Here is a 27,042-nt window from a genome sequence, read left to right on the forward strand (position 1 = left end):
CGTGCCAGGGCTTCCAGCCACTGCAAATGAACTCCAGACACGTGCGCCCCCTTGTGCATCTGGCTAACGTGAGACCTGGGGAACCGAGCCTCGAACCGGGGTCCTTAGGCTTCACAGGCAAGCGCTTAACCGCTAAGCCATCTCTCCAGCCCGCATTTTTCTTTTTCTTTATTTATTTGGAAGCAGAGAGACAGAAAGGGAAGGGGCATGTGCTAGGGCAGAAGAACTCCAGATGCTTTTGCTTCTCTGTGCATCTGGCTTTATGTGGCTACTGGGGAACTGAATGCGGACCTTTAGGCTTTGTGAGCAAACCTAAACTGTCGAGCCATTTCTCAAGTCTCAGTTTTTCTTTAAACATTTTTATTGATAATTTTCATGCATGAGCATAGTGCATTTTGATCATAATCCTCTCCATTGTCTTCCTTTGTCCCTCTCCTCCTTCCTCTGACCATTCTTTCCACCCAGTTCCTCTTTTATCTTGGTGTTTTTGTGCAGCTGCTGCACGCCGCCGCTTACGAAACAGTGTTGGTGGCCATGCTGTGCAAGGCCTGTGCAAGTCATGATAGCCGCCGGAAGGTCACATACACAGCGGCCATGTCGTGTCCAGAGGCGAGCCTCCAACACGCCGCTCCCATCCTCTGACTCGTGCGTGCCCTCTCTTCCACAGCACTCCACGGGCTTTGGAGGGTGTGATAAGATGCCTCACTTAGCACCGAGCACCCCTAGTCACTTATTCTCAGCACTTTAACAGGGTTTGAGTCTCCTCAGTAGTCATTGCCCTTTACAAAGAAGCTTCTTCGGCTTAGCAGTTAAAAGCATTTGCCTTCCAAGCCTAAGGACCCAGGTTCTATTCCTCAGTACCCATGTAAGTCAGTTGCACAAGGTGGTGCATGCATCTGGAGTTTATTTGCAGTGGCAAATGTTGCAAATGAGTCTATTCTCTCTCCTCTGCCCCTCTCTCTCTCTTTCTCTCTCCCTCTATCTGTCTCCCTCAAATAAATAAATTTTAAGAAAGAAAAAAAAATTAAAAAGCTTCTCTAACCAAAAGTGAAAGTAATATTATTGTATGGTCATAAGTATAAATATTTAGGGGTAATTTAGTGGATATAATATATCCATTTAGGCAAACAACAGTAGTAGGTTCCCCACAAGGCTCCCCGGCCACGCAGGCTTTGAACTAGGTTTTCAGTGTCAAGTACCAGTTCCCTCTTGTGCATGCTCAAATCCAATCAGAGCAGTAGGTTACCCTCATAAATGTCATACCACTATCACACCAGCCGTTTAATTTTGCCTGGCTGGCCCATTGTGTAGCTTGCAGGCTCCACCTCCAGTTAAGACTATTGTGGACTTTTCCCTCCGGTAACCTGCATGGTGCTTTCCAGCAGTGTGATAGCCAGCCAGCAGGGGGAGAGACTTACAGCTCGGTTCTAGCTTGATTGCTCAGTGTCCTACAGCTGAAGCATATGCTGGAGGAGCTCTCACAACATTATGCAGGGCTTACTTATGACAACCAGAGAGTTAGTGATTCAGAGCATTGAGAGTTTAGGACAGTGGTCTTCAGACTGTGGTATACATGAACATTTTCCACAAGGCTTGTAAAAAGGCAGGTGGTTGGGCCCTATACAGATACACTAGGTGTGGGAGGGACCCGAAAGCTTGTGTTTCCAGCAGATGCCCAAAGGCCTCTGAGCTTTCTGCTGTTCTTTGACAGACAGGGCTTCGAACTAATGGTCTGGAGGAGAAATAGGATGGGGTCAAGTTCATTATTTCTGTATTTGCTTAACTAATGGTCAGTGAAGGTTAAACTAAGCATTGTGCTTTGAGAAGCTGAAATTTGGAGTCTTGAGCTGCTAGTAATCAGACACCCACTTATCCTTCTGTGGGTTTCTCTTGGGGGGGATAGGAAAGCAATACTAATTTTTTTCACAGAAGACATTTAGTGATGATAGAAATTCAGCTGAAGTGTGCATGCATCCTTTACGTTGAGATGTAAGCATGGTGTGGCTTGAAAGGCATAGCTCTGTTTAAAGAGACGTCAGAAATGGCAGTGAGCTTGAAGCCAGAAGTCTTGGACACCATCATCAAGACTGCCAGCCAGACCTAGATCTCACTGTGGGGCAGATACTTCACCTCTTGGAATTTACCTCAGTTATTTTGTACTTAAATGTACTTTGCATTTAAATAATAGAAGGCCACCATCACTGGTGGAAGATGAAGCACATGAGGGGAATAAAATGAGTATTTGTAAACATTAGCTATGGGAACATTTTAGGTAATTGCCATCAAAATCTTCAAGTTAGGTTTGAAATTGGCCATGTGTATTTTCATTTTCACCCCCCAGAGGACCTAGTTCAATAAGGAAGGTGGCTTTAAAAAAAGTGTTTTGAACATGGGTGGGGAAGGAAGATACAGAAGTTGTGATTTAGAACAAACTAGTCTAGTCATAGCACAGTTCATCCTAAACACTCCATCAGGATTATGTTTAAGCGAAGGTCACTAAGCGTGTCTGTAGTACTCAGACCTCTCGTTGGTGACCAAGGTACAAAAGTGGAAGACAGGAAGTTTCAGAGGTGTCAGTCTATAGTCCTGGGCTCCATTGACTCTGGGCCTATTCCAAGGCAGAACGTCATAGTGGCAGGAGAATGTAGTAAGGGTTACTCACCCATGCCAGACCGGAAGGGAGAGGAAGAGCAAGGTCCAGGACAAGACACAGCTCCCCAGGACAAACTTAAAATGGTCTGTGACCTCCGTTACGTCCCACCCTAAGTTTCCAGAGTCTCCCAATATAGGGCTGCCAGCCAGCTGGGATCCACCCCAAGGAGCCTTTTGGGGGATGCTTTTTTTTTCTTAACCATAACAGAGTCTGGAGATTTGGGGAGATATTTCATTTTCCTAGAAGGTAGAGTGTGTTAGGATATTAAGGTTTTCTTGTTTTCTGTTATTACCATTTGTTTCCCTTTTTCTATGCAGTATTGACTCAATGTGTTTTTTTAGGAGGGAAACCAAATTTCATTTACTTGGAGATTCCATTTTTTTAATTTTCATTTTTTGTTTATTTTTATTAATTTATTTGAGAGCGACAGTCAGAAAGAGGCAGAAAGAGAGAGAATGGGTGTGCTAGGGCCTCTAGTCACTGCAAAAGAACTACAGATGCATGTGCCTCCTTGTGCATCTGGCTTATGTGGGTCCTGGAGAATCAAGCCTCAAACCAGGGTCCTTAGGCTTCACAGGCAAGCACTTAACTGCTAAGCCACCTCTCTAGCCCCATTTTTTTTTGAAGCAAGCCAAACAGACTGGCCTTTTTTTTTTTTTTTTTTTTTTTAATGCAAGAGAGAGAGAGAAAGTGGGGAGGATTGGCACACCAGGGCCTCTAGCCCCTGCAATTGAACTCTGGACGCGTGCGCCCCCTTGTGTGTATGTGTGCACTTGTGCCACTTTGTGCGTCTGGCTTTTGTGGGATCTGGAGAATCGAACATGAGTTCTTAGGCTTTGCAGACAAGCACCTTAACTGCCAAGCCCTCTCTCCAACCCGAAATTCCATTTTAAAAGTACTTTTTAAACCTTCACACATCAAGATTTTTAGTTTTGCCAACAATTCATATACATGCTTATAATGTATTTTGATCATGATTATGTCCCATTACCTTTTTTCTCCCCTTTCCACTGAACCCTTTTTTCTTCCCATCTAGTCCCTGTTCTGCTTTGATATCTGTGTGTGCATGGGCCCCATTGAGGATTGCTTACATGAGCGTGAGTGGGGGGTTATTTACTAGAACAGGTGCGACTTAACAGTGGTTACACCCAGCAGCCATTAACTGTCAAAGAATACTCATGGTGGGGTGGACCTCATGCTCCTCCCCAGCCAGTACCGTGGAGGTCCGGGGTAGGCACAGCAGTCACTGTGCCGTTACGAACGCAGTGACCACCTTACGTCCTGACTCGGCCTGCCGCAGAGCTCTTCCCTGTGCTCTTTCGACCCCTCTTCCACAGTACTTCCTAAGCCTTGGAGGTGAATCATTCAGTGCTAAGCACTCAGCACTCACTTATTCTCAGCACTAGGGTAAGTTTTGAGTTTCCCAAGTAGTCCTCTCCAACTCCTGAAAAAGCCAAAAAAGCTTCTCTGACCTATAGTGAGAGCAGTATTAATAAATGGTAATACCCATAATTATCGCAGGGCAGCTTGCACAACATATCCATTTAGCCAAATACAGTAGTAGTTTCCCCTCTAGGGCCTAGGACTTCCCTGGCCACAGGCTTTTGGCGGGAGAATGGAGGCTCTGAAGCCTCCCTGGTCAGTAACTCACTGAGAAGTAGCCCAACTCTGTCACCGGGATTTTCCTGTCTAACAGCCTGTGGCTTCTGGGCGCAGCATTATGCATCCCACACAGACACTGCACCTCTTCTTCTGCTCATACTTTTGTTTTAATTTAAACATATTTTAGTATTTTATTTAGTTATTTTGCAAGGAGAGAGAGAATATGAATGAACGAGAATGGAAGCATCAGGGCTTTTAGCCACTGCAAATAAACTCCAGATACATGTACCACTTAGTGAATCTGGCTTATGTGGGTTCTGGGAAGCCAAACTCAGTTCCTTAGACTTTGTAGGCAAGTGCCTTAACCACTGAGTCATCTCTCCAGCCCTTAAACATTTCATTTTTTATTGAGAACTTTTAATATATGAACATACAATAATTTAATCCTGTTCCTGTCCTGTTAACCTTTATTGTCTCATTCCTTTTATCTCCCTCTGTCGTCCATGTCAGAATGTTGGTGGGCTCTTAACTGTGCTGGTTTGTGGTGAATTGGTAACCACTGTGGGATCATGAATGCTCCAGTCAATTTGTGTCTTAGTTTTTTAAGCAGCTGACAAAGAAGTAGGCTTCCACATGGCTTCTTCATAGGTCTGTAGTTTTGGTTACCTCCCTCCCATACTTTGAGAAGAGCTGGTTGTGGCCTATGGTCTTACAGGTTTCAGCCCATGTTGGTTCCATTGCTGTAGGTCAGTAGCAAGGCAGAGACTCATAATGGACAGGCTTCTCTATTAGAGCAAAATAGCTTGTTTTCTGGCAGCCAAGAAGCAGAGAGAGGAACAGAAAGGGACCAGGGACGATACATACCCTCCAGAGGCGTGCCCTCATTAATCTACTTCTCCAAATATACCTCACCTCACCACCTCCCAGTAATGCCTTCAAACTATGAATTCATCAGTGGGCTAGGTGAATGCATTGATTAAGTCATTTATCCAGCCCTACTCTTTGAATTTTATGTTTTGGTTAAATGCTATACTTTTTTGGATTTTTTTTTTTTTTGGCGGTAGGGTCTTGCCCAGACCATTAGACTGGCTTTCCAAGCAAGCACCTCTCACTGCTGAACCATCTGTCCATCCCTCAGTGGTGTACTTCAGAGGGTTGTGCCTTGAAGTGACGGGGCTTGTGCTGAGCACCGGTCATGAGGCGGTCGCCCTCACCCCTGCTCTTTCTTTCTTGCCTCTGTCTTGACCTTCAGGATCCCTCCACTTCAGAGAAACATTAAGGGTGATGAAAGCTTCTGCCTTCTTCATTTGTCCTAAAGGAAGGACTAGACAATGACAACTCCCAAGAACTTGTTTAGTGTATTTTGGAACAAAGTGTGCATTGGCAGTTCAGGTGAGCACGCAGGCATACATTTACTAAACAAAGCTAGCTGGCACATTCCAAAAGCTTTTCAGAGTTCCGGTTCCCCTGCCTTTCAAGGGTCCTAATTCTGAATAGCAGCACCTCATTCCATTTGTATCCTGAAGGAATTCTGTGGCAGCTTTGAGCACTAATAAACAGGCGGGGATAGTGGGAATTCAAAGGACTCATCACACCAGTGACGAGCTTGCCGTCCTCTGCTCCCCGTTCCGTTTCCCTGTCGCTTTGTCCAGGCAAAGGCGCAGTCGCAAAAGTTGATTTAAACTGCGGCCTTGCACGTTACCAAGTATGCATCCTCAACCCACTAACCAGAGCATTTTTATTGGTGGAAGACTGGATGCTTTCTCTCAAAAATTAAAGGGAAAAAAATGTCTGCTTTTCTCATTATTCAGTCTTATTCCATTCTATACAATATAAATTAAAAATGCTTGCCTGTGTAATAAGGCAAGAAAAACAAAAGACAAGAGACAGAGAAATAAGATACCCTGCATTTTCTTAAATGCATCCCATAGATCAAAAGATTTTAATTTTGTTAAAGGCTACTTTGTCAGTTTTTTTTTAAATGGGCATATTCTAGGTGACATCTAAGAACTCTTTGCTGGACTCCCAACTCATGAAGCTTCTCTCAGTGCATTTTCTATAATACTTGTACATTTTGAGTTAATTTTTGTATAAGATTTGATATCTAGGTCCAGGTGTGTGTTTTTTTAAATTTTTGTTTTGCACATGGATGTTCACTAACTTCTACAACATTTCTTTTTTAAAATATTTTGTTTTTATTTATTTATTTGAGAGAGAGAGAGAGAGAGAGAGAGAACAGAATCGAACTCCAGACACATGCACCCCCTTGTGCATCTGGCTAACATGGGTCCTGGGGAATCGAACCAGGGTCCTTTGGCTTTGCAGGCAAATGCCTTAACCGTGAAACCGTCTCTCCAGCCATACAACATTTCTTGAAAAGATAGTTGTTAAAAAGACAGATAGAGATTAACATGGTAAGGGCAGATCTTAATTATACTGTACTATCACAATGGAAAAAGAGTTTTCTTGTGGATTGAGCCAATCTTGATTGATTTATAGCATTTACTGAGAATTTTAAAGGAATTCAAGAAAGGAACGAGAGCCAGAGGAATAGCTTAGCGGTTAAGGCACTTGCCTGCAAAGCCAAAGGACCCAGGTTCAATTCCCCAGGACCCACATAAGCCAGATACACAAGAGGACGCATGTGTCTGGAGTTTGTTTGCAGTGGCTGGAGGCCCTAGTGCCCCCATTCTCTCTCTCTCTGCTAGCTGATACTTACCAGTGACCCCGGAGACTTAATGCAGGTGTGAACTAAAGAAATAGTTCATTAGTTTTTAGCAGCCTTTGGTTTTCTCAGACAAGCCTGGTAAGGGGGTTGTGGGCCACCCCAAAGATGCAACCTTGAGCAATTCTCAATTTCGTCAGTGTTTGTAAAGTTCCTTTCAAGCTGAAGTTGAGAAAAGGAGCTCAGAAGAACCTGACAGGATTTTGTAGGAAGAGAAAGATCACCACTTCCCAACTCAGTTCCAACCTGGTCAGGAATTAACTGGGGGACTGGGTGTGGTGGTACATGACTTTAATCCCAGCGCTCAGGAAGCAGAGATGGGAGGATCGCAGCAAGTTTGAGTCCACCCTAAGACTACTTAGATCATTCCAGGTCCATGTGGGCTAGAGTGAGACCATACTTAAAACAAAACACACAAAAATTAATTGGCCATATTTATATGAACCTTGTGTTTCAGATTCATTATTCTGTTCTATTAATCTATTTATCCCTATGCAAAGATCACAGTTTGACTACTGTAGCCTGGTTTTGTTTATTTTTGCTGTGTTGAGTGTCATACATACATGTTGGGCAAGTACCCTACCACTGAGCTCCTCATATAAACATGCAGTTATAATTGCATTAAACCTGTGAATAAATTTGAAAAACTTAGAGTCCTTTGGGCAGGGGTGCTGGGGTATGGCTGGGCCCTCAGGTCTGCTAGCTCAGAGTTGCCACTCAGCTGCATTCCTGACCCTCAGTCTGGCCCTTCATGAACCCCGTGTGTCTCTCCATTTATAGCTCTTTTATGAGTAATTTGTGGCTTCTAGCATACAAATACATACCTGTACATATTAGATTTACTCCTCAGTATTTCATTCAGGGGAGAAATAGAATAAGTTACATTTTTGTTACTTATTTATTTGTTTTAGTTTTTTGAGGTAGAGATCTTACTGAGCCAGTCACTCTGTTGTCTCAGGCTGGCCTCGAAATCACAACAAACCTATCTCAGCCTCCCCAGTACTGAGATTAAAGGCATGTACTACCACTCTTGGCCCCTAGGAGAATTTGTGGTTGGGTTTTTTCCATAGATAATTTGGAGTCATGTGATCCTCTAGCCTAGTTGCTTACTTCTTCCCGAACTTGAGTTCTCACCTTCAAACACAGTATGTCAAATGTGCGTTAAACCCCAGAACTTCCTCATGTTTTAGTTTTAAGTATCTGGTTTCTCTGTTTTGTGCTGGCTAAACTATATTGTTTTTGAGAAAGCTTGTTCTGAGGACAAGGCCAAGTAAAACTATGGTCAGTTTCCATTCTTGTTGGAGTTTTACAAAGTTTTCTAAAACATTGCGGGTGAAGCTTCAGAGAACCAAAGCGCAGTTGGCACAGCGGGATGCCGAGCTTTACTGCGTGGCGGAATTGCAAGTCTAAAGACCCTCTGTTTGGTATGACTGCCTTGAAAATACCGTGTCTCTCTGTAGGGAGGAACTTTAAATATTTTTGTTGTTTGATGAGTGCCGCAGGGTAGTTGTGGATTATGGCAGCATCAGACTCTATATTTTCTGTTTAAAAGGCCAGCAGCAATAAGAGCCGTTACCACATCTAAAAGCACTTTACAGCAGTTTACACAAAACCCTACAGTGTAAAAGAAGGATTTCTGTCCTGTAATTTGTGGAACAAATAGAAAATGATTCTTCATTCAAGTTCTTTGATTAATTGTTGTATACATACATTTAGGCTACTATTCTAAAATACCTTATACTAGGTAACCTATATTCAACAGCATTTTATTTCCCACTGTTCTGGAGGCTTAGAAGTCCAAGTTCAAGGTGCCAGTCAATTTGGTATCTGGCAAGGACCCATTCCCCCAGATGGTGTCCTCTGTTGTCTTCTCACATAATAAAAGGATGAAAGACTCTCTTGTGCCTCATTCATAAGGGCTCTGATCCCATTTGTGACTCCTTTGCCCCCTTGGCCTAATTACCCCTAAAGGACCCTTTTCTTATGTGGGTTATGATTCCAGCATTGGGGATACAAACAGGCAGACCATAGCAGTTGTTTTGTCTTACAAAGTAAAGTAAACACCCCGTTACATATGGCTGTTGTCTTTACAATATTTAAACAATCTGAAGTATTGAAGTGACACTTTCCCTCCCTCCTCCCTAACTTCCTTCCTTCCAGAAAGGGCCCAGTCTGTAGTCTAGGCTGACCTCAGCTTGCTGACGGCCCTCCTCCGGCCCTCCTGGATTACTGGTGCATACCATCATGCCTGCCCTTGAGCCTAATGGAAGGCTGGTTTACGTTGTAACTTCCCAAGACCGATCACTTCCGTCCAAACTGTTTCCTGGTTTCTTTTTCTTTTCTTTTCTTTCTCTCTTTCTTTCTCTCTTTCTTTCTCTCTCTCTCTCTCTCTCTCTCTCTCTCTTTCTTCCTTTCTTTTTTTAAGTAGGGGCTTACTCTATCCCAGGCTGTCCTGGAACGCTCTCTCTCTGTAGTCCCAGGCTGGTCTTGAACTCACAAAGATCCTCCTACTACCTCTGCCTCTCAAGTGTTGGGATTTAAAGGTGTGTGCCACCACACCTGGCTATTGTTGTCTTGTTCATTCTGCTGATTTTTTTTTAAATTTAATTTATTTATTTATTTATTTATTTGAGAGCGACAGACACAGAGAGAAAGACAGATAGAGGGAGAGAGAGAATGGGCGCGCCAGGGCTTCCAGCCTCTGCAAATGAACTCCAGACGCGTGCGCCCCCTTGTGCATCTGGCTAACGTGGGACCTGGGGAACCGAGCCTCGAACCGGGGTCTTAGGCTTCACAGGCAAGCGCTTAACCACTAAGCCATCTCTCCAGCCCCATTCTGCTGATTTTTAGAACCTGTGATTCACATTGGCTTAGGGCTCTTTTACAGTAATAGTCCCAGTGAATGTTTCTCTCAGTTGAATGTCTTGATCCTGTTAACCAGCCTAAACTTCCTTCTTTTCCCTACATAGTAGTAAGATTTTTATGCAAATTAACCATTCCTTTTCTAAAAATTCTTAAGAGCTTACACAGAGGCATTTTATTTTTTATTTTACCTTGTCTTACAAAAAATACTAATTTGACATTAAGCCTTGAAGAAATGCTTTTTTTCTGTCTTTTCATAGGCCATCTTTCATACTCACCATCTGTATTTTTGCCCACATATTAAAAGCTTCAGCCTGGTAGGTCTAGGCGTTCCATATGCAGTACTGTGAAAAAAGCTCACTACTTCATACATCACATTCAACAATAGAGAATAAGTAAATCCATGATTTTTATTTGCAAATGAGGAAATATATTTTGCTAAAAATGTTTGTAATGAGAACCTTTGGATTTGACTGCTGTATCCTGCCCCTTATCTGTGATTTAAAGAAAAAAAATTTGTGTGTGTGTGTGTGTGTGTGTTGCATATGGAAGTCAAAGGATACCCTGAATTCTCCTGGCCCCACCTCCCATTGCCTTAGGTTCTTTGAGATCACAAATGCATTCCCCACTTTGTGCTGACTTCATGTGGGGGGACTGGGAAAGATCAAACTGTTTTCAGCAGGCTTACAAGCAAGCACTCTGTGCGGCTGAGCCATATTTGCTGCACCCCTTTTTTAAAAATCATGTGACTTATGAAGGTGTTTTAACGTCTTAGAGCCTCACTGTCTCCATGAGTAAACAGGGGTGTCATGTATGTGTAATTGTTCAGTGAGAACTGTCAGTGAGTCCCTTTCAATGGGTCTGTGAAGAGTAAACGGAGTGATTCATAAATCATGTAACATTGTACAAAACAGTGTTAATTTTCTTTTCATTTGAAAAGGATGGGTGTAATTTGAACAGTCTCCTTCCAACTTACTGTTCAATTTATCCTTCAGGCATTTCTAACCTGCACTTAAAACTGGGAGAAAATTGTGCTCTAGATACCTTTCTTATAGATAGCCTGAGTTTCCCTTTCCCCTTCACTGAGCTCTGTCCTTCTGCATAAAGATTAAAGTCTAAGAGTTAATGAGACAAGGGGCTGGAGGAATGGCTTAGCGGTTAAGGCGTTTGCCTGCGAAGCCAAAGGACCCAGGTTCGATTTCCCATGACCCATGTTAGCCAGATATACTAGGGGGCGCAAGCATCTGGAGTTCATTTCCAGTGGCTGGAAGCCCTGGCACGCCCATTCTCCTCGCCCCCCCCCCCCCCCACTCCCTGTTTCTCTGCCAAATAAATAAATAAATAAAAATAAAATAATTTTTTAAAGTGTTAATGAGTCAAGAACTCGGGTTGTGAAGGAGTCTACTTTTTGTTTCAGACCATAACTTTACTTGGGGCTGAGGAGGGAAAAGGCCGAGTGTTCAGTTTTTTTCTCCCCGTGAGCACTTGTATGTAAACGGTGACTCTCCCCTCATCTTCCAGTTGCAGCAGTTGGAGCTCGCCCAGATGCAGCACAGAGATGCTAATCTCACAGCCCTTGCAGCTATCGGACCAAGGAAGAAGAGAGCACTGGAATCAGGAAATGAGGTACCGCTACCGAGTTTGCTGCGTTATTCGCACTATCAAGAAAGCAGGGCAAACAGTGCGCTCTGCACAGTGACAAACTTTCTAAAAACGCTCCCTTGCCAATTTTATAAAAACCTTATATTTTGTCAAGTTTTTAAGATGTGTGACCCTTTGAACTTTGTTGCCACATATTGTTTCATTTCTTTCTAGCCTCCACCTTCAAGTATGGTGAGTACCAACCACTATTTCACTTTTCTGAAATCTTTATGTAAGCTTTCTGATATTTTAAAATAATGTTCTCTCTCTTCTGTTTTTCTAAATATGACTCATCATTAAGACTAATCTGCCCTATTTCTTAGTATGAACCCTGAGTAAGTCACTCACACACCAGCTTTTCTGAGCCAAAAAAGTGTTTGCATGACTTAATTATTCACTTACTGCCTTTATGAATACTTTTGTCTATTAGATTCTAACCTAATTGTACAAAAGCTATTGCTGTATTGTATTCTCCATAGAAAGGGGCATATAAATAATTAGTATTACTAATTTCTTGAGGCCAAAGAAGAAGCTTACTTCGTGTTGAGTAATTATTTGAGATGATGTTACACTTTGGGGCAGATATCAGGACTGAGATGGAGGTACAGGAAGAGCCTCTGGATGGATCAGCAGAAGTTTCTAGATGAATACCAGTCACCCTAATGTATGAAAGGTTAATTCTGGTTTCTTTACCTCCCGTCTGACTTTCAGAGGTTCCACTGATAAATAGGAAAGGTTATTCTGATGGACTGACCTTTGTAGGTAGTGATTTGTTTTTCTCTTGCTGTTTTTAGCGCTCACCTTGTTTTCATTGTTTAGCATTTTACCTGCAGTGTGATGAACAGAGTTTCTCCCTTGCTCCTGTCCGTTTGGTCTTCTGTGAGTTTCTTGTGTTTAGATGGGACTCTGTTTTGCAAGGGTGGGGAAGTTTTCTTCAATAATAATGTTGAAGATGTTTTCCATGCCTTTAGCCAGTATTTCTTCTCCTTCTTGTATCCCACAATTCCCTCATATTCTGTTTGCATGATTTTTGAACATATCATAGTTTTCGGACTCCTGATGCAATTGTTCTATCTTGGCTTCAAGTTTGGAAATTCTCCTCCACATGGTCTACTCTGTTGGTGAGGCTTTCTAGGGAGGCTTTTTAAGAGGGATATTTGGTTTTTGTTTTCTATTGTATTTTTCTGTGTAATTTCTATCCCTATATTGAGATCCATTTTCAGATGCTAGTCTGACGTTTTTGTTGTTTCTTGGGATTCATGCCTGCATTTGATCGTTTCCTCATTAAGCTTGATCCACTGGTGTTAAGTTAAGGTCATCCACTGGTTGACTCAAGTTCAAATCATTTATCTGTCTGCTTAGATAATCTGCTTTTCTTCTGTGATGTTGCAACAAGGGAGAGCTATGTGCTGTTGCTGATGGGTCTGCTGTATTTCATTTATGTGATTGTTGGTTCTTTGGTGATTTTCTTTCAGTCCTGAGATCCATTTGTTCACGGTATCATTAATTTCATTTATTATGTTCAGCATGTCTTCATTGTGGGATTCTCTGTCTGGACTGTCCTCTTGTTTTTACTGGAGCTTCCATTAAGCGGCTAAGCGTTCTTGGTGGGGATCTGTTGACTTGATGTGTAGCGTCGTTGCACGTTGGGCTTCGCCCGTGTCTGGTTTGACCTCTTGCTGTGTTGAGAGTGGGGTACTTGTTACTCTTGGGGCCCCTGCGTTTTGTCACCAGGTCATCTTTGGTTAAGTGGGGAGTACGGGGAGGGTATCTGCCTGCTTGCTTGGGTTGGGTGACCTAGGGTCTAAGTGGGGTCCTTCTTGTGTCACCTCCAGGTGGGTCAGGGTGTGACCCTAGCCTGCTTGGCTTCCCTGTTGTCCATGCAGTGCTCATTTTTCCCAGTGTCCCTTAGTGTAGCCTGGGGACTGTGGGGTGGGATCCGCACTGGGTCCTGTGGGGCGCAAGTTGATGGCAGGTTGCTCTGAGCTGGGGAGGTGTGGGTGGTCTCTGCTGACAGCTGCCAGTGGCCTAAAAGAGGAGCACAACCACCCGAGGATGGCTTCCCGCTTGCCCCACAGCTCCCTTGCTCTGCAGTCACCCCACGAGCATGCGGTGCTAGGCCAGCAGCCACAGGCTTGGAGGTGGGGTACTCCCGTGTGACGAGTTGTCTCCCAGGTGGAGTCCAAAGCACGCCTCTAATCAGCACGTCCTTGCCCACCCAGGCCAGGCCCAGATCCGTGGACGGTCCACCCCTGGCCCCAGTACACTGGCCCCAGATATCCTCGCCCTTCACCCGCCCTGAGCACCCAGGCCCTGAGCACGCCACCTTAGCTTCTTTTCAAATGTACCACATAGAGTTGAGTGTTTTTTAAAAGTATATGGCATCATAATTTATTTAACAACTTCTCAAAAAAACATTTAGGTCATTTCCAGGATTTTGCTTTCATTGACTCAGCAAAGGTCCTTGTGCTTAAATTGTAGTGGGTCTGAACAGTGAAACTGCAGGTGAAATTCTAGAAATGGAATTCCTGAGCTAAAGAGATGTGCAAATTAAGAAAAAATGGAAAAAGGCAAATGTACAAAAAAATGAGAGAATAGTATAATGGACTTCCATATACCCATCTCTCTACTCTAACAACTATAATTTTTGCCTAACCTTGTTTCTTATATATCTGTACCAACTATCTTAAGTAAGTGAATTACTCAGTTTACTTTAAAGGTAATACTAGACTTCATATAATTTTATTCATAATAATGTTGATTTTTGATAACTTAGTAGTATTTGTTATAAATTACTAGAACAATTTACATGTGCATACTGTCACTTTCAACTTCTCTTTTTCTCGATGAGGTATATTTCTTAATTGATGAAAGGAATGGGAACCCTCTCCTTTCATTTTCTTTTTCCTTCTTTTTTTTTTTTTTTTTAGGATATTTTCAATTGGTTTAATAATCACAAACCTCTTGTTTTAGAGACTCTAGTTGTGCATAGGCAGGAATTGTATGTTCAAATATAATGAATTTGCTTCATACGAAGAGAATTTCATTTAAGATTATTTAACAGTTCTTCTTGTTGAATTTGCTGTAAGGGGCGAGAAGAGGAGAAGAATCAAAATATTTCAATTTTATTGTTGTCACTTTTTTTTTTTTTTTTTAGGCGAGGTCTCACTCTAGCCTAAGATGTCTTGGAACTAACTCTGTAGTCCTAGGCTGGCCTCAAACTCACGGCAATCCTTCTACTTCAGCCTCTTATGTGCTGGGCTCACCATACCTGGCTATTGCCACTTTTTTAATTTTTAGTTTTATTTATTTATTTGACAGAGAAAGAGGGAGAGAGGAAGGAAGGGAGAGACAGATAGAGAGAGAGAATAGGCACACCAGGGCCTCCAGCCACTGCAAACGAACTCCAGATGTGTGCGCCCCCTTGTTCATCTGGCTAACGTGGGTCCTGGGGAATTGAACCTGGGTCTTTTGGCTTTGCAGGCAAATGCCTTAACCTCTAAGCCAGCCCTGTTTCCACTTTTAAAAAATTAACTATTTATGGGTAATAGCACAGACCTGGCCAGGAGCTGAGCAGAAGCAGAAATGTCAAGACACTGACTGGCACCTGTAAGCCAGGTCTTGTCCTAAGCACTTTTCATGGATTAACTTGTCTGTTCATCTGCACTGTGTTATAATGAAGAAATCAGAGAGACAGAGGTTAATTAGCTTGCCTAAGGGTGCCTACATTTTCCTAAACATATAGAAATGCTGGACATTTCTGAAATGCAAATGTACATTTCTTCAGGGACTGTGACACATGATCCCTGTGGTGAACAGCCACAAGAACACAAGATCCCATTCCTCAGAGTCTAAACACAGCAGGAAGCCTGAAGATGGATTTTAATACAGAAATGAAAAATGGCCTAGTCTGTGCACAGAAGTAGAATTATCTACCAAAAAAAAAAAAAAAAAATTAAGCCCAACCTGGAGCTATACTTGGGCTCCAGCTTTAGCTACTTGGGCTGTCCAGAAATCTCCAGATGGAAACTGAGGAAGATCTTCAAGGGTATCTGAACCCTTGAGCATTGGTAGAAGTCTCTGGGGGCACATGTGGGAATGATTCCATCAGCACACCTGAAAGACAATTCCCACTGAAGGTCAACTCACCCACAGAAATAGTGAAATACTTAAGGAAGCCTCACTTGAGGAGAAGCATCTCACAAGAAAGAGACACTGACAAACAAGGAAATAGAAACAGCAGTAAATACATATCTTAAAAGCAGATGTGTGAAATTCTTACTTCATGAGATTCCAGAGATTGGCAATTAAATCTCTGGTGGGGATATGGCTAAATGATTAAAGGTGGTTGCTTGCAAAACCTAATAGCCTGGGTTCAGTTCCCTACTGTACATGTAAAGCCAGATATACAAAGTGGTACATGTATCTGGAATTTCCTTGTAGTGGCTAGAAGCCTTGGTGCTCCCATTCTCTTTCTTTTTCTTCCTTGAATAGATTAAAAAAATAAATCCCTTCTGTGGTGGTTTGAATAGAATAGATGGCCCCCAATATATTCAGTTGTTTATTTGTTTGTAGTTTGCATCTGTAGCCACCTGGCTGGAGGCAGTGTCACTGAGTGGATCTTAAGGTGTGGTGGTGGGTTTCAAATTTCAATCCAAAGATATGCAGTATGCCTGTCTGGAGTTCCTGAAGTGTGCTGTGGCATTTGACCTTTAGGCTTGCACTTCTCTCTCTGCTTGGTCCTGTGAAGGCAAGCCAGCTTATTCTGCTGTTTATGGAACTTCCCCTGGATCTGTAGTCTTCAATAAATATCCCTTCCTCCATAACTATGTCTGGTCTGAAAGTTCATCTCAGCAAACCTGAATCTGTCTGCTACAGAAGTTGGTACCAAGGAGTGGACTGAGATGAACCTGACCATGTGGATGTTGATCTTTTAGAATCTTTGTTTTGGAGGAATAGGCATGGATTTGGTGCTTGCAACTGAAGATACCTTCTGGAGTGGTAAGCCAAGTTTTATGGACTATTCAGATGAAAGTTTGGGAATTCTAAGTGCAGACAGTACTGAACTTCGAGGCTTGGCTTGCGAGCTTTCTAGGGGGAAGGAAAGAGTACAGAGGACTTGGATGGAACTAGGCTACTGGCATAAGGGCTGGCTGCATCCTGCTGCCCAGGCCCAGAGAGTTTGATCAAGGTTAAATTTGTAATGGACTGATGTGCTTGGCTAAAGATATTGGACTGAGAGATTTAAGATTTTAAGCTGGAAAATTTTAAGCAAGTTAAATTTAGTGCCACAGAGACTGGCTTTAGATTACTAAAGCTGCTATTGTCAAACATATTAGCAATCTTAAAGGAAGATAGTCCAATTGCTTTACCATGGAAAGGATGCCTGAGGAAAGATTATCATAAAAATGCAAACACTTTTGGAAAGAGTTGACTGGAGAAGGAGGCTGCTTTTCAAGGTTATGATTTATTTTGTCTGTGAATTAAGAATATGGCTGTGTCCTGCACACCTGGTATTGGTTTCAGAAGCATGAAAAATGTGAGGAGTGGTCATGAATTGCACATGGTTCCAGGAGCTGCTGCTGAGATGCTACATGAGGCAGGGCATGATGCCCTGATAGGCTGAAAGAGCCTTTGGAAGATGGACCGTGGTTTGCATGAAGACCTCAAGATGTCTTGGATATACCAGGACTATACAAGAGCTACCATAGAGTGCATTGTTGGCCTGAGATGGAAGTGTTCCCTGGCTACTCTGCTCATCTGGAGGGGTGGAATTGGAACATCTGGAGACTGGCAGTCTCTAGTTACATTGAACTTGAACTGCAGAAGTTTGATGTTTGTTTGATGGTGGTTGAGTTTGCCTTGTTTTAGTCTCTCCTTGCTATGCCTTGTACCAGTTGAAAATGTTTACTCTGTGCTTTTATATGTTAGAAATGTTTAACTTGTTTGATCTTACAGATCTTAATATCTTAAATTGGTCAAGACTGTGGGGACCTTTGAAATTGAACTGAGTACAATTTACAATGTATAATGGTTGTAAATCTGTTGGGGGCCAGGAGCGGAATGTGGTGGTTTGAGTAGAATAGATGGCCCCCAATATGTTCAGTTGTTTATTAGTTTGTAGTTTGCATCTGTAGCCACCTGGCTGGAGGCAATGTCACTGGGTGGATCTTAAGGTGTGGTGGTGGGTTTCAGATTTCAATCTAAAAATATGCAAAGTGTGCCTAGCAGGAGTTCTTGAGTGTGCTGTGGCTTTTGACCTTTAGGCTTACACTTCTCTCTCTCTGCTTGGTCCTGTGAAGGCAGGCCAGCTTTATTCTGCCATTTATGGAACTTCCCCTGGATCTGTAGGCTTCAATAAATATCCCTTCCTCCATAACTGTGTCTGGTCTGAAAGTTCATCTCAGCGAACCTAAATCTATCTGCTACACCTTCTTTCCTGTCAAATAACAGGATTGAGCAAGCAAGTTAAGCTTCAATATATGCTTGAGTTTGGCTGGAGAAGATGTCTAGAAACTTGTATGTGAAGAAGGTAGGCATATTGCTGGAGCTTTATAATAATACACCAGTTCAGGGCCCTTAAAAAGCGGACAAGATGGCACATGCATCTGAGTTTGTTTTCAGTGGCTGGAAAGCCTGACACACCCATTCTTTCTCTTTCTATCTCCCCCCCCCTCTCAAATAAGTAAATATAAAATGTTTAAAATAAATAAAATCCATTTCTGGGCTGGGAAGATTGCTCAGAGGTCCCAATTCAATTCCCCAGTTACCACATAAAGCCAGGTACAGAAGATGGTGCATGTATCTGGAGTTCATTTGCAGCAGGAAGAGGCCTTGGCATGCCTGCCCATTCTCATTCTCTTTACCTTCTCTCCTTCCCTTTCTCTCTTTCTCTCCCTCTCTCTCTTCTTATAAATAAACAAATGAATTATATTTTACTAATTTTGAACTTTACTGTATGAACACATTGTATGTTGGTTGTGTTCCTGTTGGGTTATCCTCATGTCCCCTCTTCTCCTCACTCAGTCCACTGAGCTTCATTATTGGTATTCACTATTTGGTCATGAATGCAGCAGTCGTCTCTGTTGGGGTGGGGACAATGCCTCAGGGTATTTCTTTCTTTCTTTCTTTCTTTTTTTGGTTTTTCGAGGTAGAGTTTCACTCTAGCTCAGGCTTTCCTGGAATTCACTAGGTAGTCTCGAACTCAAGGTGATCCTGCTACCTCTGCCTCCTGAGTGCTGGGATTAAAGGTGTGCGACGCCATGCCCAGCAGGATATTTCTTTCCACCCTGTGGTTCTTAAAATGTTAGTCCTCCCACCCCTTCTGCATTGTTCTCTGAGCCTTGTTGGGCTTATTATAAGTCTCCTTTAGTGGTGAGCTCTGTGTATCTTCTGAATTTATGCTTTGATGAGTTTTGAGTCTCCTCAGTGTCTACTGCTGTTGACACTACCTTCTCATTGCTGGCACAGAGCTCCTGACAAAGAGCAGCTTGTGGGAGGAAAGGGTTCATTTTGGCTTTCAGACTCGAGGGGAAACTCCATGATGGCAGGGGAGAACATGGCATGAGGTGAGGCTAGACATCACCTCCTGGCCAACAAGCAGCAGGACAGTGTGCCAAATCCTGTGAAGGGGAAGCTGGCTGCAGCACCCTAAGTGTCCTGCCAACTATACACCTCCTCCACAAGGCTCCATCTCCCCCATTGCCACCAGCTAGGGTCCAAGCACTCAGGGCACATGAGTTAATAGAAGATACCTGTGCCCAACCACCACAACTGCCATCTCCCTGGAGGCTGTTCTCAGGCTAGCAGTGAGAGCAGCACTCATGTTTAAATTGCCACTTCCTCTGTAATATCTCCTGGGTCCTGTCACATGTCAGAGATGACTCATCTCATGCTAGGCAGGCGCCTTTCAGGATTAGAGTCCATCAGTGGCGATGGCATGGCAGAGAGATTGATCCATGAAGACCCAGGTGTGTGACCGTGGCTTGTTATGTGCTCGGGCAGGAAAGTGGGGCAATGATAACTCTCAGGGACCAGCACTCAGCAGCCACTCCCTCCAGCCAGGCCCCTCACAGCTTCCTGAAGCAGCATGACAAGCTGGGGACCCAGTGTTCCAGCACGTGGAGCCTGCGGAGGATGTTTCCCGTTGGAACCACAGCTAGATGATAGGTTCCCATTGGTCGTCAGCTTCTTTCAGCCGTGGTTTGTGATTTCCTGCATACAAGCCATGTTTTCTGTCTTAAAAATTTATCCCTGAGTACTCGGTTCCTTTATGCTGTTGTAAGTAGCATTGGTTTATTTCCTTTGGGTTTTGTATACTGTTAGTGGGTAGAAATACAAGTGATTTTATAGATCGCTCTTGAATCCTACAACCTTACTGGGACTCGTTTATTAGCTCTACTGGTTCTCTTGTGGATTTGTTGGATTTTCTCGACACAACATGGCGTATGAACATAGTGGTGGTTTTACTTCCTCCTTTCATTTCCGGATGCCTTGAATATTGGTTTGTTTTCTGTTACTGTACAAGGATATGCCAGGCTGAATAATTGGTAAGAAAAGAGGTTTTCCAGGCTGAGGGTCTAAGGGAGGAAGTCGGGATGGCATGCAGACATCACCACGGTGGAGAGCGTGGGCAAGAGCGACTCACGGCAAAATAGAGAACCAGGGCTCTTCCTTTATAACAGCTTCTGCTGGCCCGGGATCGCACAAGGAGGGCCGTCATTTCCTCGAAGAAAGAACCTGCAGTGACCCAACCGACTTCCCCTGGACTCTGCCTCCTCTTAAATATTCTGCTACCTTGGAGTTTGCCACAAACCAAACTTACAGTGTGTCTTGACCCTTGAGTGACATAAAAACCGTATCTCAGTCATAAAATCTTGTTAATTTCATTTCATTGCCTAATGGCTGGGGTTAGATTTTCTAATACAAGTTGAATAGAAGGGGCAAAAGCAGACATTTTTCATTCTTTTTATTATTATTTGTTTTTATTTGAGAGGAGAGAGAGAGGGGGATGGAGGGAGAGAATGGGCATGCCAGGGCCTCTTGCCACTGCAAATGAACTCCAGATTCATGGCGTCTCCTTGTGCATGTGGCTTATGTGGGTCCTAGGGAATTGAACATGGCCCCTTTAGCTTTGTAGACAAGCACTTTAACCATGAAACCATCTCTCCAGCCCCATTTTTAATTCTTGAATTTAGAGGGAATTGTTTGTCTTTGTTGCAGTTGACTGGTGTGTGAGATGCTCCTTTGTAATATTAAGAGGCTTTCTTCGGTGCGTCACTCCTTGTCTTGAAAGGCTGTTGCAAGTTTGAACAACGCGCTGTTTGCTTCTATTAAGATGGTTATATGGGCTTTCTACCTTCTTATTCGTGGAGGGGGTGTGCATGCATGAGCTTCTGTGTGGCTAGGAATTGAACATGTCTGGTGCATATTAGGCAAGCCACTGAGCTGCAGTGTCCCTAGCATTTCTATACACGTAAAACCCCACAAAGGTTAAAAAGCAAAAACAAATAAACCTACTTGATCTAGTCTAACTGAAATTATTAGTTGTTCACTGATGTCTTTTCACAGAGGACACTGTATGAATACCGTATGTGTGTCTGAGCTAGTGTTGTACGTGGATACCATACGTGTGCTTGAGCCAGTGTTGCACGTGGATACTGTATGTGTGCTTGAGCCAATGTTACACGTGGGCACCGTATGTGTGTCTGAACCAGTGTTGTACGTGGATACCGTATGTGTGCTTGAGCCAGTGTTACATGTGGATACCACATGTGTGTCTGAGCCAGTGTTACATGTGTATACCGCATGTGTGCTTGAGCCAGTGTTACACATGGATAATGTATGTGTGTGTCTGAGCCAGTGTTACACGTGGATACCACATGTGTGTTTGAGCCAGTGTTGCATGTGGATACTGTATGTGTGTCTGAGCCAGTGTTACACGTGGATACCACATGTGTGTCTGAGCCAGTGTTGCACATGGATACCATATGTGTGCTTGAGCCAGTGTTACACGTGGATACCACATGTGTGTCTGAGCCAGTGTTACACGTGGACACCAGATGTGCTTGAGCCAGTGTTACATGTGGATAGCATATGTGTGCTTAAGCCTGTGTTCCATGTGGATACTGTATGTGTGCTTGAGCCATTGTTATACATGATGTGTGCTTGATCCAGTGTTACACGTGGATACTGTGTGTGTGCCTAAGCCAGTGTTACACATGGATACCATATGTGTGCTTGAGCCATTGTTATACATGATGTGTGCTTGATCCAGTGTTACACGTGGATACTATGTGTGTGTCTGAGCCAGTGTTACACGTGGATATCATATGTGTGCTTGAGCCAGTGTTACACGTGGATACTATGTGTGTGTCTGAGCCAGTGTTACACATGGATACCGTATGTGTGCTTGAGCCAGTGTTACACGTGGATACCGTATATGTGTTTGAGCCTGTGTTACACGTGGATACCATATGTGTGTTTGAGCCAGTGTTACACGTGGATACCATATGTGTGCTTGAGCCAGCGTTACACATGGATAGTGTATGTGTGCTTGAGCCAGTGTTACACATGGATAACATATGTGTGCTTGAGCCAGTGTTACACATGGATACCGTATGTGTGCTTGAGCCATTGTCAGATGTAACTTGTACTGCAGCCAATCATCTTCTGGATTTATTACTCCATCAATAGTTTAGTTTCGGGCTGGAGAGATGGCTTAGCGGTTAAGCGCTTGCCTGTGAAGCCTAAGGATCCCGGTTCGAGGCTCGGTTCCCCAGGTCCCACGTTAGCCAGATGCACAGGGGGGCGCACGCGTCTGGAGTTCGTTTGCAGAGGCTGGAAGCCCTGGCGCGCCCATTCTCTCTCTCCCTCTATCTGTCTTTCTCTCTGTGTCTGTCACTCTCAAATAAATAAAAATTAAAAAAAAAATAGTTTAGTTTCTAATGTTATTTCTTGTATGTTATAGTTCATTGCTTTCACTGGTTGTATTTGGTTTCTGTAATTAGAAATGTCAACAGAATCAGTATTCTTCATCTACTTAAGTCAGTTTTGTAGATAGTAAATAAAAGCTTGTGTATTTATCCTTGGATATTAAGTAAGTAGTGTTGGTTAGATGATCAGTTTGGAAAATAGAATGATAAGTAAGTCTTTTCACTGGATGATTCATATGATGTTTACATATGCCTATGGTTGTTAACTTTTTAGAATGTTCTCAACCGGGGCCAGTACTTTCTCCTGTGGTGTGTTTGGAGATGTGCAGGATGACACAGTGACACCCTGAATCCCATGGAGTATGCATTTGGAGGCTGGGGACCAGTAATGATAAAAATTGGATAGTGTGAACTGTCAGGTTCATCCAGTTAAAGCTACCCAAAGTTCTATTAACTCCCCCACTGAGAAGCACAGCTATGTTTGTCAAAAATACTTGAGTACCTAGCCATTGTATTACTTATTTTCCTCACTGGGACAGAATACTGCACCAAAAGCAATTTAAGGAAGGATTTTTTTTTTTTTTTTTTGGACTTTAGAGTTCTGAGGAGTTCCTTTCCATTGTGGTGGGGAAGACAGGACTGACGGCTTGTCACCGTGTATCAACAGTCAGTAAATGGGGCATGGCTACAAAACCTCGCAGCCCACCTTCATTTACCTACTTTCTCCAGCAAGGCTCTGCCTCCTAAAGGTTCCACAACCTCCCCAAACAGTGCCACCAGCTGGACCATGTGTTCAAACACATGAGCCCATCAGGGACATTTTACATGTTGATTTTCAAACGACAGCATACACATACTTAGATGATAGATGAATGATAAGGAGGAGAGAGAAATGTTTTATGTAACTCAAGCTGTCCTCAAACTGACTATGCAACCGAGGGTAACTTGGAATTTCTGATCCTCTGTTTCCATCTCCAAGTTCTGGGATTGAAAGCATCTCCTCTAAGCCCAGTTTATGGTACTGAGAATCAAACTTGGGGTTTGTGCATGCTAGGCAAACACTCTCTCTACTGACTGACTATGTCCCTAGCCCGTATTCTAGGATCTTCTAACCTCTTCCAGGTAATTCTGACTCTATAAGCTTTCTACACAGGTACTGTCATGAACACATTTGTGTTTTCTAACTTTTTCTACTGTTTCACAATCCCTTGAACAAAGAATCTCCTTTTTTTTTTTTTTATGTCCTGGTAAAAATAGAAGTTTTAATTATGACTAGGTCTAATTCTCAGTTTTTATTTTTTTGTGTGTGTGTGCACGTGTGTCATGCAGTGTGGTGTGTGTATCTCCCTCCCCCACCCTTTACTGTTTCCAGAGTTTGCAGGGATCTCTGCCCCCCTGCAGGACTGGGGTTGCAGGCACCTACATTTTTGTAAAGATTTTAACATTTTAACTTACTTGTGTGTGTGTGTGTGCTCTCACCCATGGATGTCATGTATTTACTTCTATCATCATGACCTGAGTAACTTGTCAAAACCTGTGTCAGAAGGAAAAGTGAAAGATTAGCCGGGTATGGCTGATTGTTAGAGTGCGTGTTTTAAGTGTAATGTCCAGCAGGCATGTGTGCACATGTTGTGCACACACAACAGTAGTAGGAGGGGTTTTCCCTCTTTTGTTTCATAATATTTTAGCACAAGGTCTCATATTACATCCTCCCAATTGCCCTGGAACTCACCACATAGCCCAAATTGATGGCAGTCCTCCTGCCTCAACCTTCTTAGTGTTGGCATTAGAAGCACACATCTCTATACACCACCCACTGAGAATATTTAAATTTATACTTTCCAATTGTTTCCAGTATGACAAAATAAAATTGAGTTTTCTAGGGCTGGAGAGATGGCTTAGCGGTTAAGCGCTTGCCTGTGAAGCCTAAGGACCTCGGTTAAAGGCTTGATTCTCCAGGACCCACATTAGCCAGATGCACAAGGGGAGTGCACGCATCTGGAGTTCATTTGCAGTAGCTGGAGGCCCTGGCATGCCCATTCTCTCTCTCTCTCTCTCTCTCTCTCTCTGTCTCTCTCTGCGTCTTTCTGTCTCTGTCCCTCTCAAATAAATAAATAAATGAACAAAATGCATATATATATATACACACACACACACACACACACACACACACATATATATTTTTTAATTGAGTTTTCTTTTTTTAATTCTTTTTAAAAAATTTTTTTTTTAATTTATTTGTTTGAGAGAGACAGACACAGAGAGAAAGCCAGATAGAGGGAGAGAGAGAGAGAATGGGCGCGCCAGGGCTTCCAGCCTCTGCTAACGAACTCCAGACACATGCGCCCCCTTGTGCATCTGGCTAACGTGGGACCTGGGGAACCGAGCCTTGAACCGGGGTCCTTAGGCTTCACAGGCAAGCGCTTAACCGCTAAGCCATCTCTCCAGCCCTTAAACTGAGTTTTCTTTAAGTCTATATCCTCCATCCTGATAAAGGCACTTTGTTCTAGAAGATTTCTATGTAAATTCCTTAAGATTTATTAAATAGACATAATGTCTTCAAGTGAAAATAGAGGACTTCTTCCATTTCAGTATGTATGCATGCCTTTTATTCCCTTTGTTTTTTAAAATTCTTGCTTGTTTTTATTTATTTATTATACAGAAAGAGGCAGATGGAGAATGGACACTCCAAGGCCTCTAGCTGCTGTAAATGAACTCCAGATGCATGTGCCACCTTGTGCATCTGGCTTACATAGGTCCTAGAGGATCGAACCTGAATTCTTTGGCTTTGCAGGCAAGTGCCTTAACTGCTAAGCCATCTCTCCAGTTCTCCTTTCTTCATTTTTTGCCTTAAATAGTGCTGGGTAGACATCCTGCCTTGTTCTTAACCTTAAAAGGAACACATTCCATATCTCTTATAGTCACTGGCTTAGGTTTTCTCAGAGAACTCCTCCTTGTCTCCTCTTGGCTGATGTAGCATTTTATCATGGTCAGTATTAAATTTGGTTGAGGTTGTTTGAATTTAGTTATTGTCATGAAATTTTCCTTTTATTCTCTTGATTCGATAACTTGTGTTGATTTTTGAATTTTAGCCAACCTGTTGATCCTGGGACAAATCCCACTTGGTCACAGTGTACAGTTGAGTTTTACATTTTTCAGGATTCAGTTTATTTTTATTCTTTAGATAATTTCCCTGTTAACTTTGGTTAAATTTGTGAACATAAAATGAGTTGTCAAGTATTCCCTCACACTTTCTTTGAGAGGACTGTCTGTAGAATTAGTTTTAGTTCCTTCCTCCCCAAGTGTTTGACATCATTTATCAGTGATCTCACCTGAGCCTACGAGTTTCTATGTGGAAAAAAAATGCAACGTTGGATTTTCTCTCTCCTTTTCTTTTGTTAAAATTTTTATTTATGAGTGTGCCCGGGGCTTCTTGCCTCTGCAAATGAACTCTAGACGCATGAGCTGCCTCTTGTGGTTGGCATAGGAGTTGTTCAGACATGCCTTGTGTGTATGGGTTGTTTGGGCCAGTGTTCTCCGAGCACTGAAGAAGAAACTTCTGTAGTGATGGGGGTCAGTGTCTGTCAGTCCTCTGTCTCCTCACTGGTTTTTTGAGATGCTGATTCCATTAGTTCTGAGAGAGGTGGGGAGGGATTCCTATGATGAAGTATTTGTCTTTTTGTCGATTTTTGCTTCTATTATTTGATGGATTGTTTTTAAGTGCAATATATTATGCCTTTCTGATAAAGCGTCCCCTTTTGTTACTGTGAAACTGACTGTCTCTATTTCCAGAAATCCTCCTTGTTTCAAAGTGTGTTTGGGTATTTTTATAGCCATGTTGGTTTTGTCATCTTTGGATGTGCCTGGTTTATCTTTTCTTCGTCCTGTACTTCTCTAGCTGAACTGTCTCTCGTAAAGCAGGTCTCTAAGAACAGAGTAGAGTTGAGTCTTTTGTAAAGTCTGAAAATGTGCTGCTTCCACTTACGGCCAGTGTGGTCGTTCTTGTGGTGAGATGGGTCCAGTTGTTGCCCTTAGCTTCAGTTGTCCTCTGCCTTGTGTTCCTGCCCTTGCCGCCATTCAGAATAACCGGATCATGCCTGGCGTTTCACTGTCTGCTTTAGCTGAGCCTCTTTCCGTGGCAGCGACTGCGTGAGTCTAAAGACACAGTAGGCATCTTTGCTCGACCTGGAGATTACACTGTGTCGTATGCAAATCACACTTCTCCTGCCACTCACTCTACCCTCGCCGCATTTCATGTCTGTGCGTGTTCTAACCTACGCAGCGCACTACGACTTGGCCGGATGTCCTGGGAAGAACTTGTGAACAGGAAAGCACCGTCTCTAGTGCTCTTTCATTCTCTTCCGGGGAGTGGTCTGTCGTCACGTTTTCCGCCAGGCTGCGTGCGCATGCGACTCCCCAGTTCTCAAGCTGCTGGAGTTGGAGGCACAGCTGCTGCCGACGCTCGTGGCACCATGGTTGTGAAGCGCCACAGCCTCTGCTGACGCCGCGCCTGTAACTGACAGTCCCTTGAAACGGCCTTGGTAAATCTGAGATCTGGGCATTGCTCACGGGAGTTTTGAGAGGACTTTGCACGTGTTTCAATAAGCAGAGAAGTCCTAACCTGG

At 43.2% G+C, this 27,042-nt stretch overlaps 1 protein-coding gene across 1 annotated transcript in view; it reads left to right on the plus strand.

Moving 5' to 3' along the window:
* Taf4b (TATA-box binding protein associated factor 4b) overlaps positions 1 to 27,042 on the plus strand; it is a 138,683-nt gene that overhangs the window by 100,054 nt on the left and 11,587 nt on the right. Inside the window, exon 14 of the mRNA XM_045135387.1 lies at positions 11,364 to 11,468. Coding sequence (XP_044991322.1) covers positions 11,364 to 11,468 — 105 coding nt within the window. The remainder of the gene's footprint in view (positions 1 to 11,363; positions 11,469 to 27,042) is intronic.

This window comes from Jaculus jaculus, chromosome 15 (assembly GCF_020740685.1).
Source record: "Jaculus jaculus isolate mJacJac1 chromosome 15, mJacJac1.mat.Y.cur, whole genome shotgun sequence".
In the NCBI taxonomy this organism is placed as follows: Eukaryota; Metazoa; Chordata; class Mammalia; order Rodentia; family Dipodidae; genus Jaculus; species Jaculus jaculus.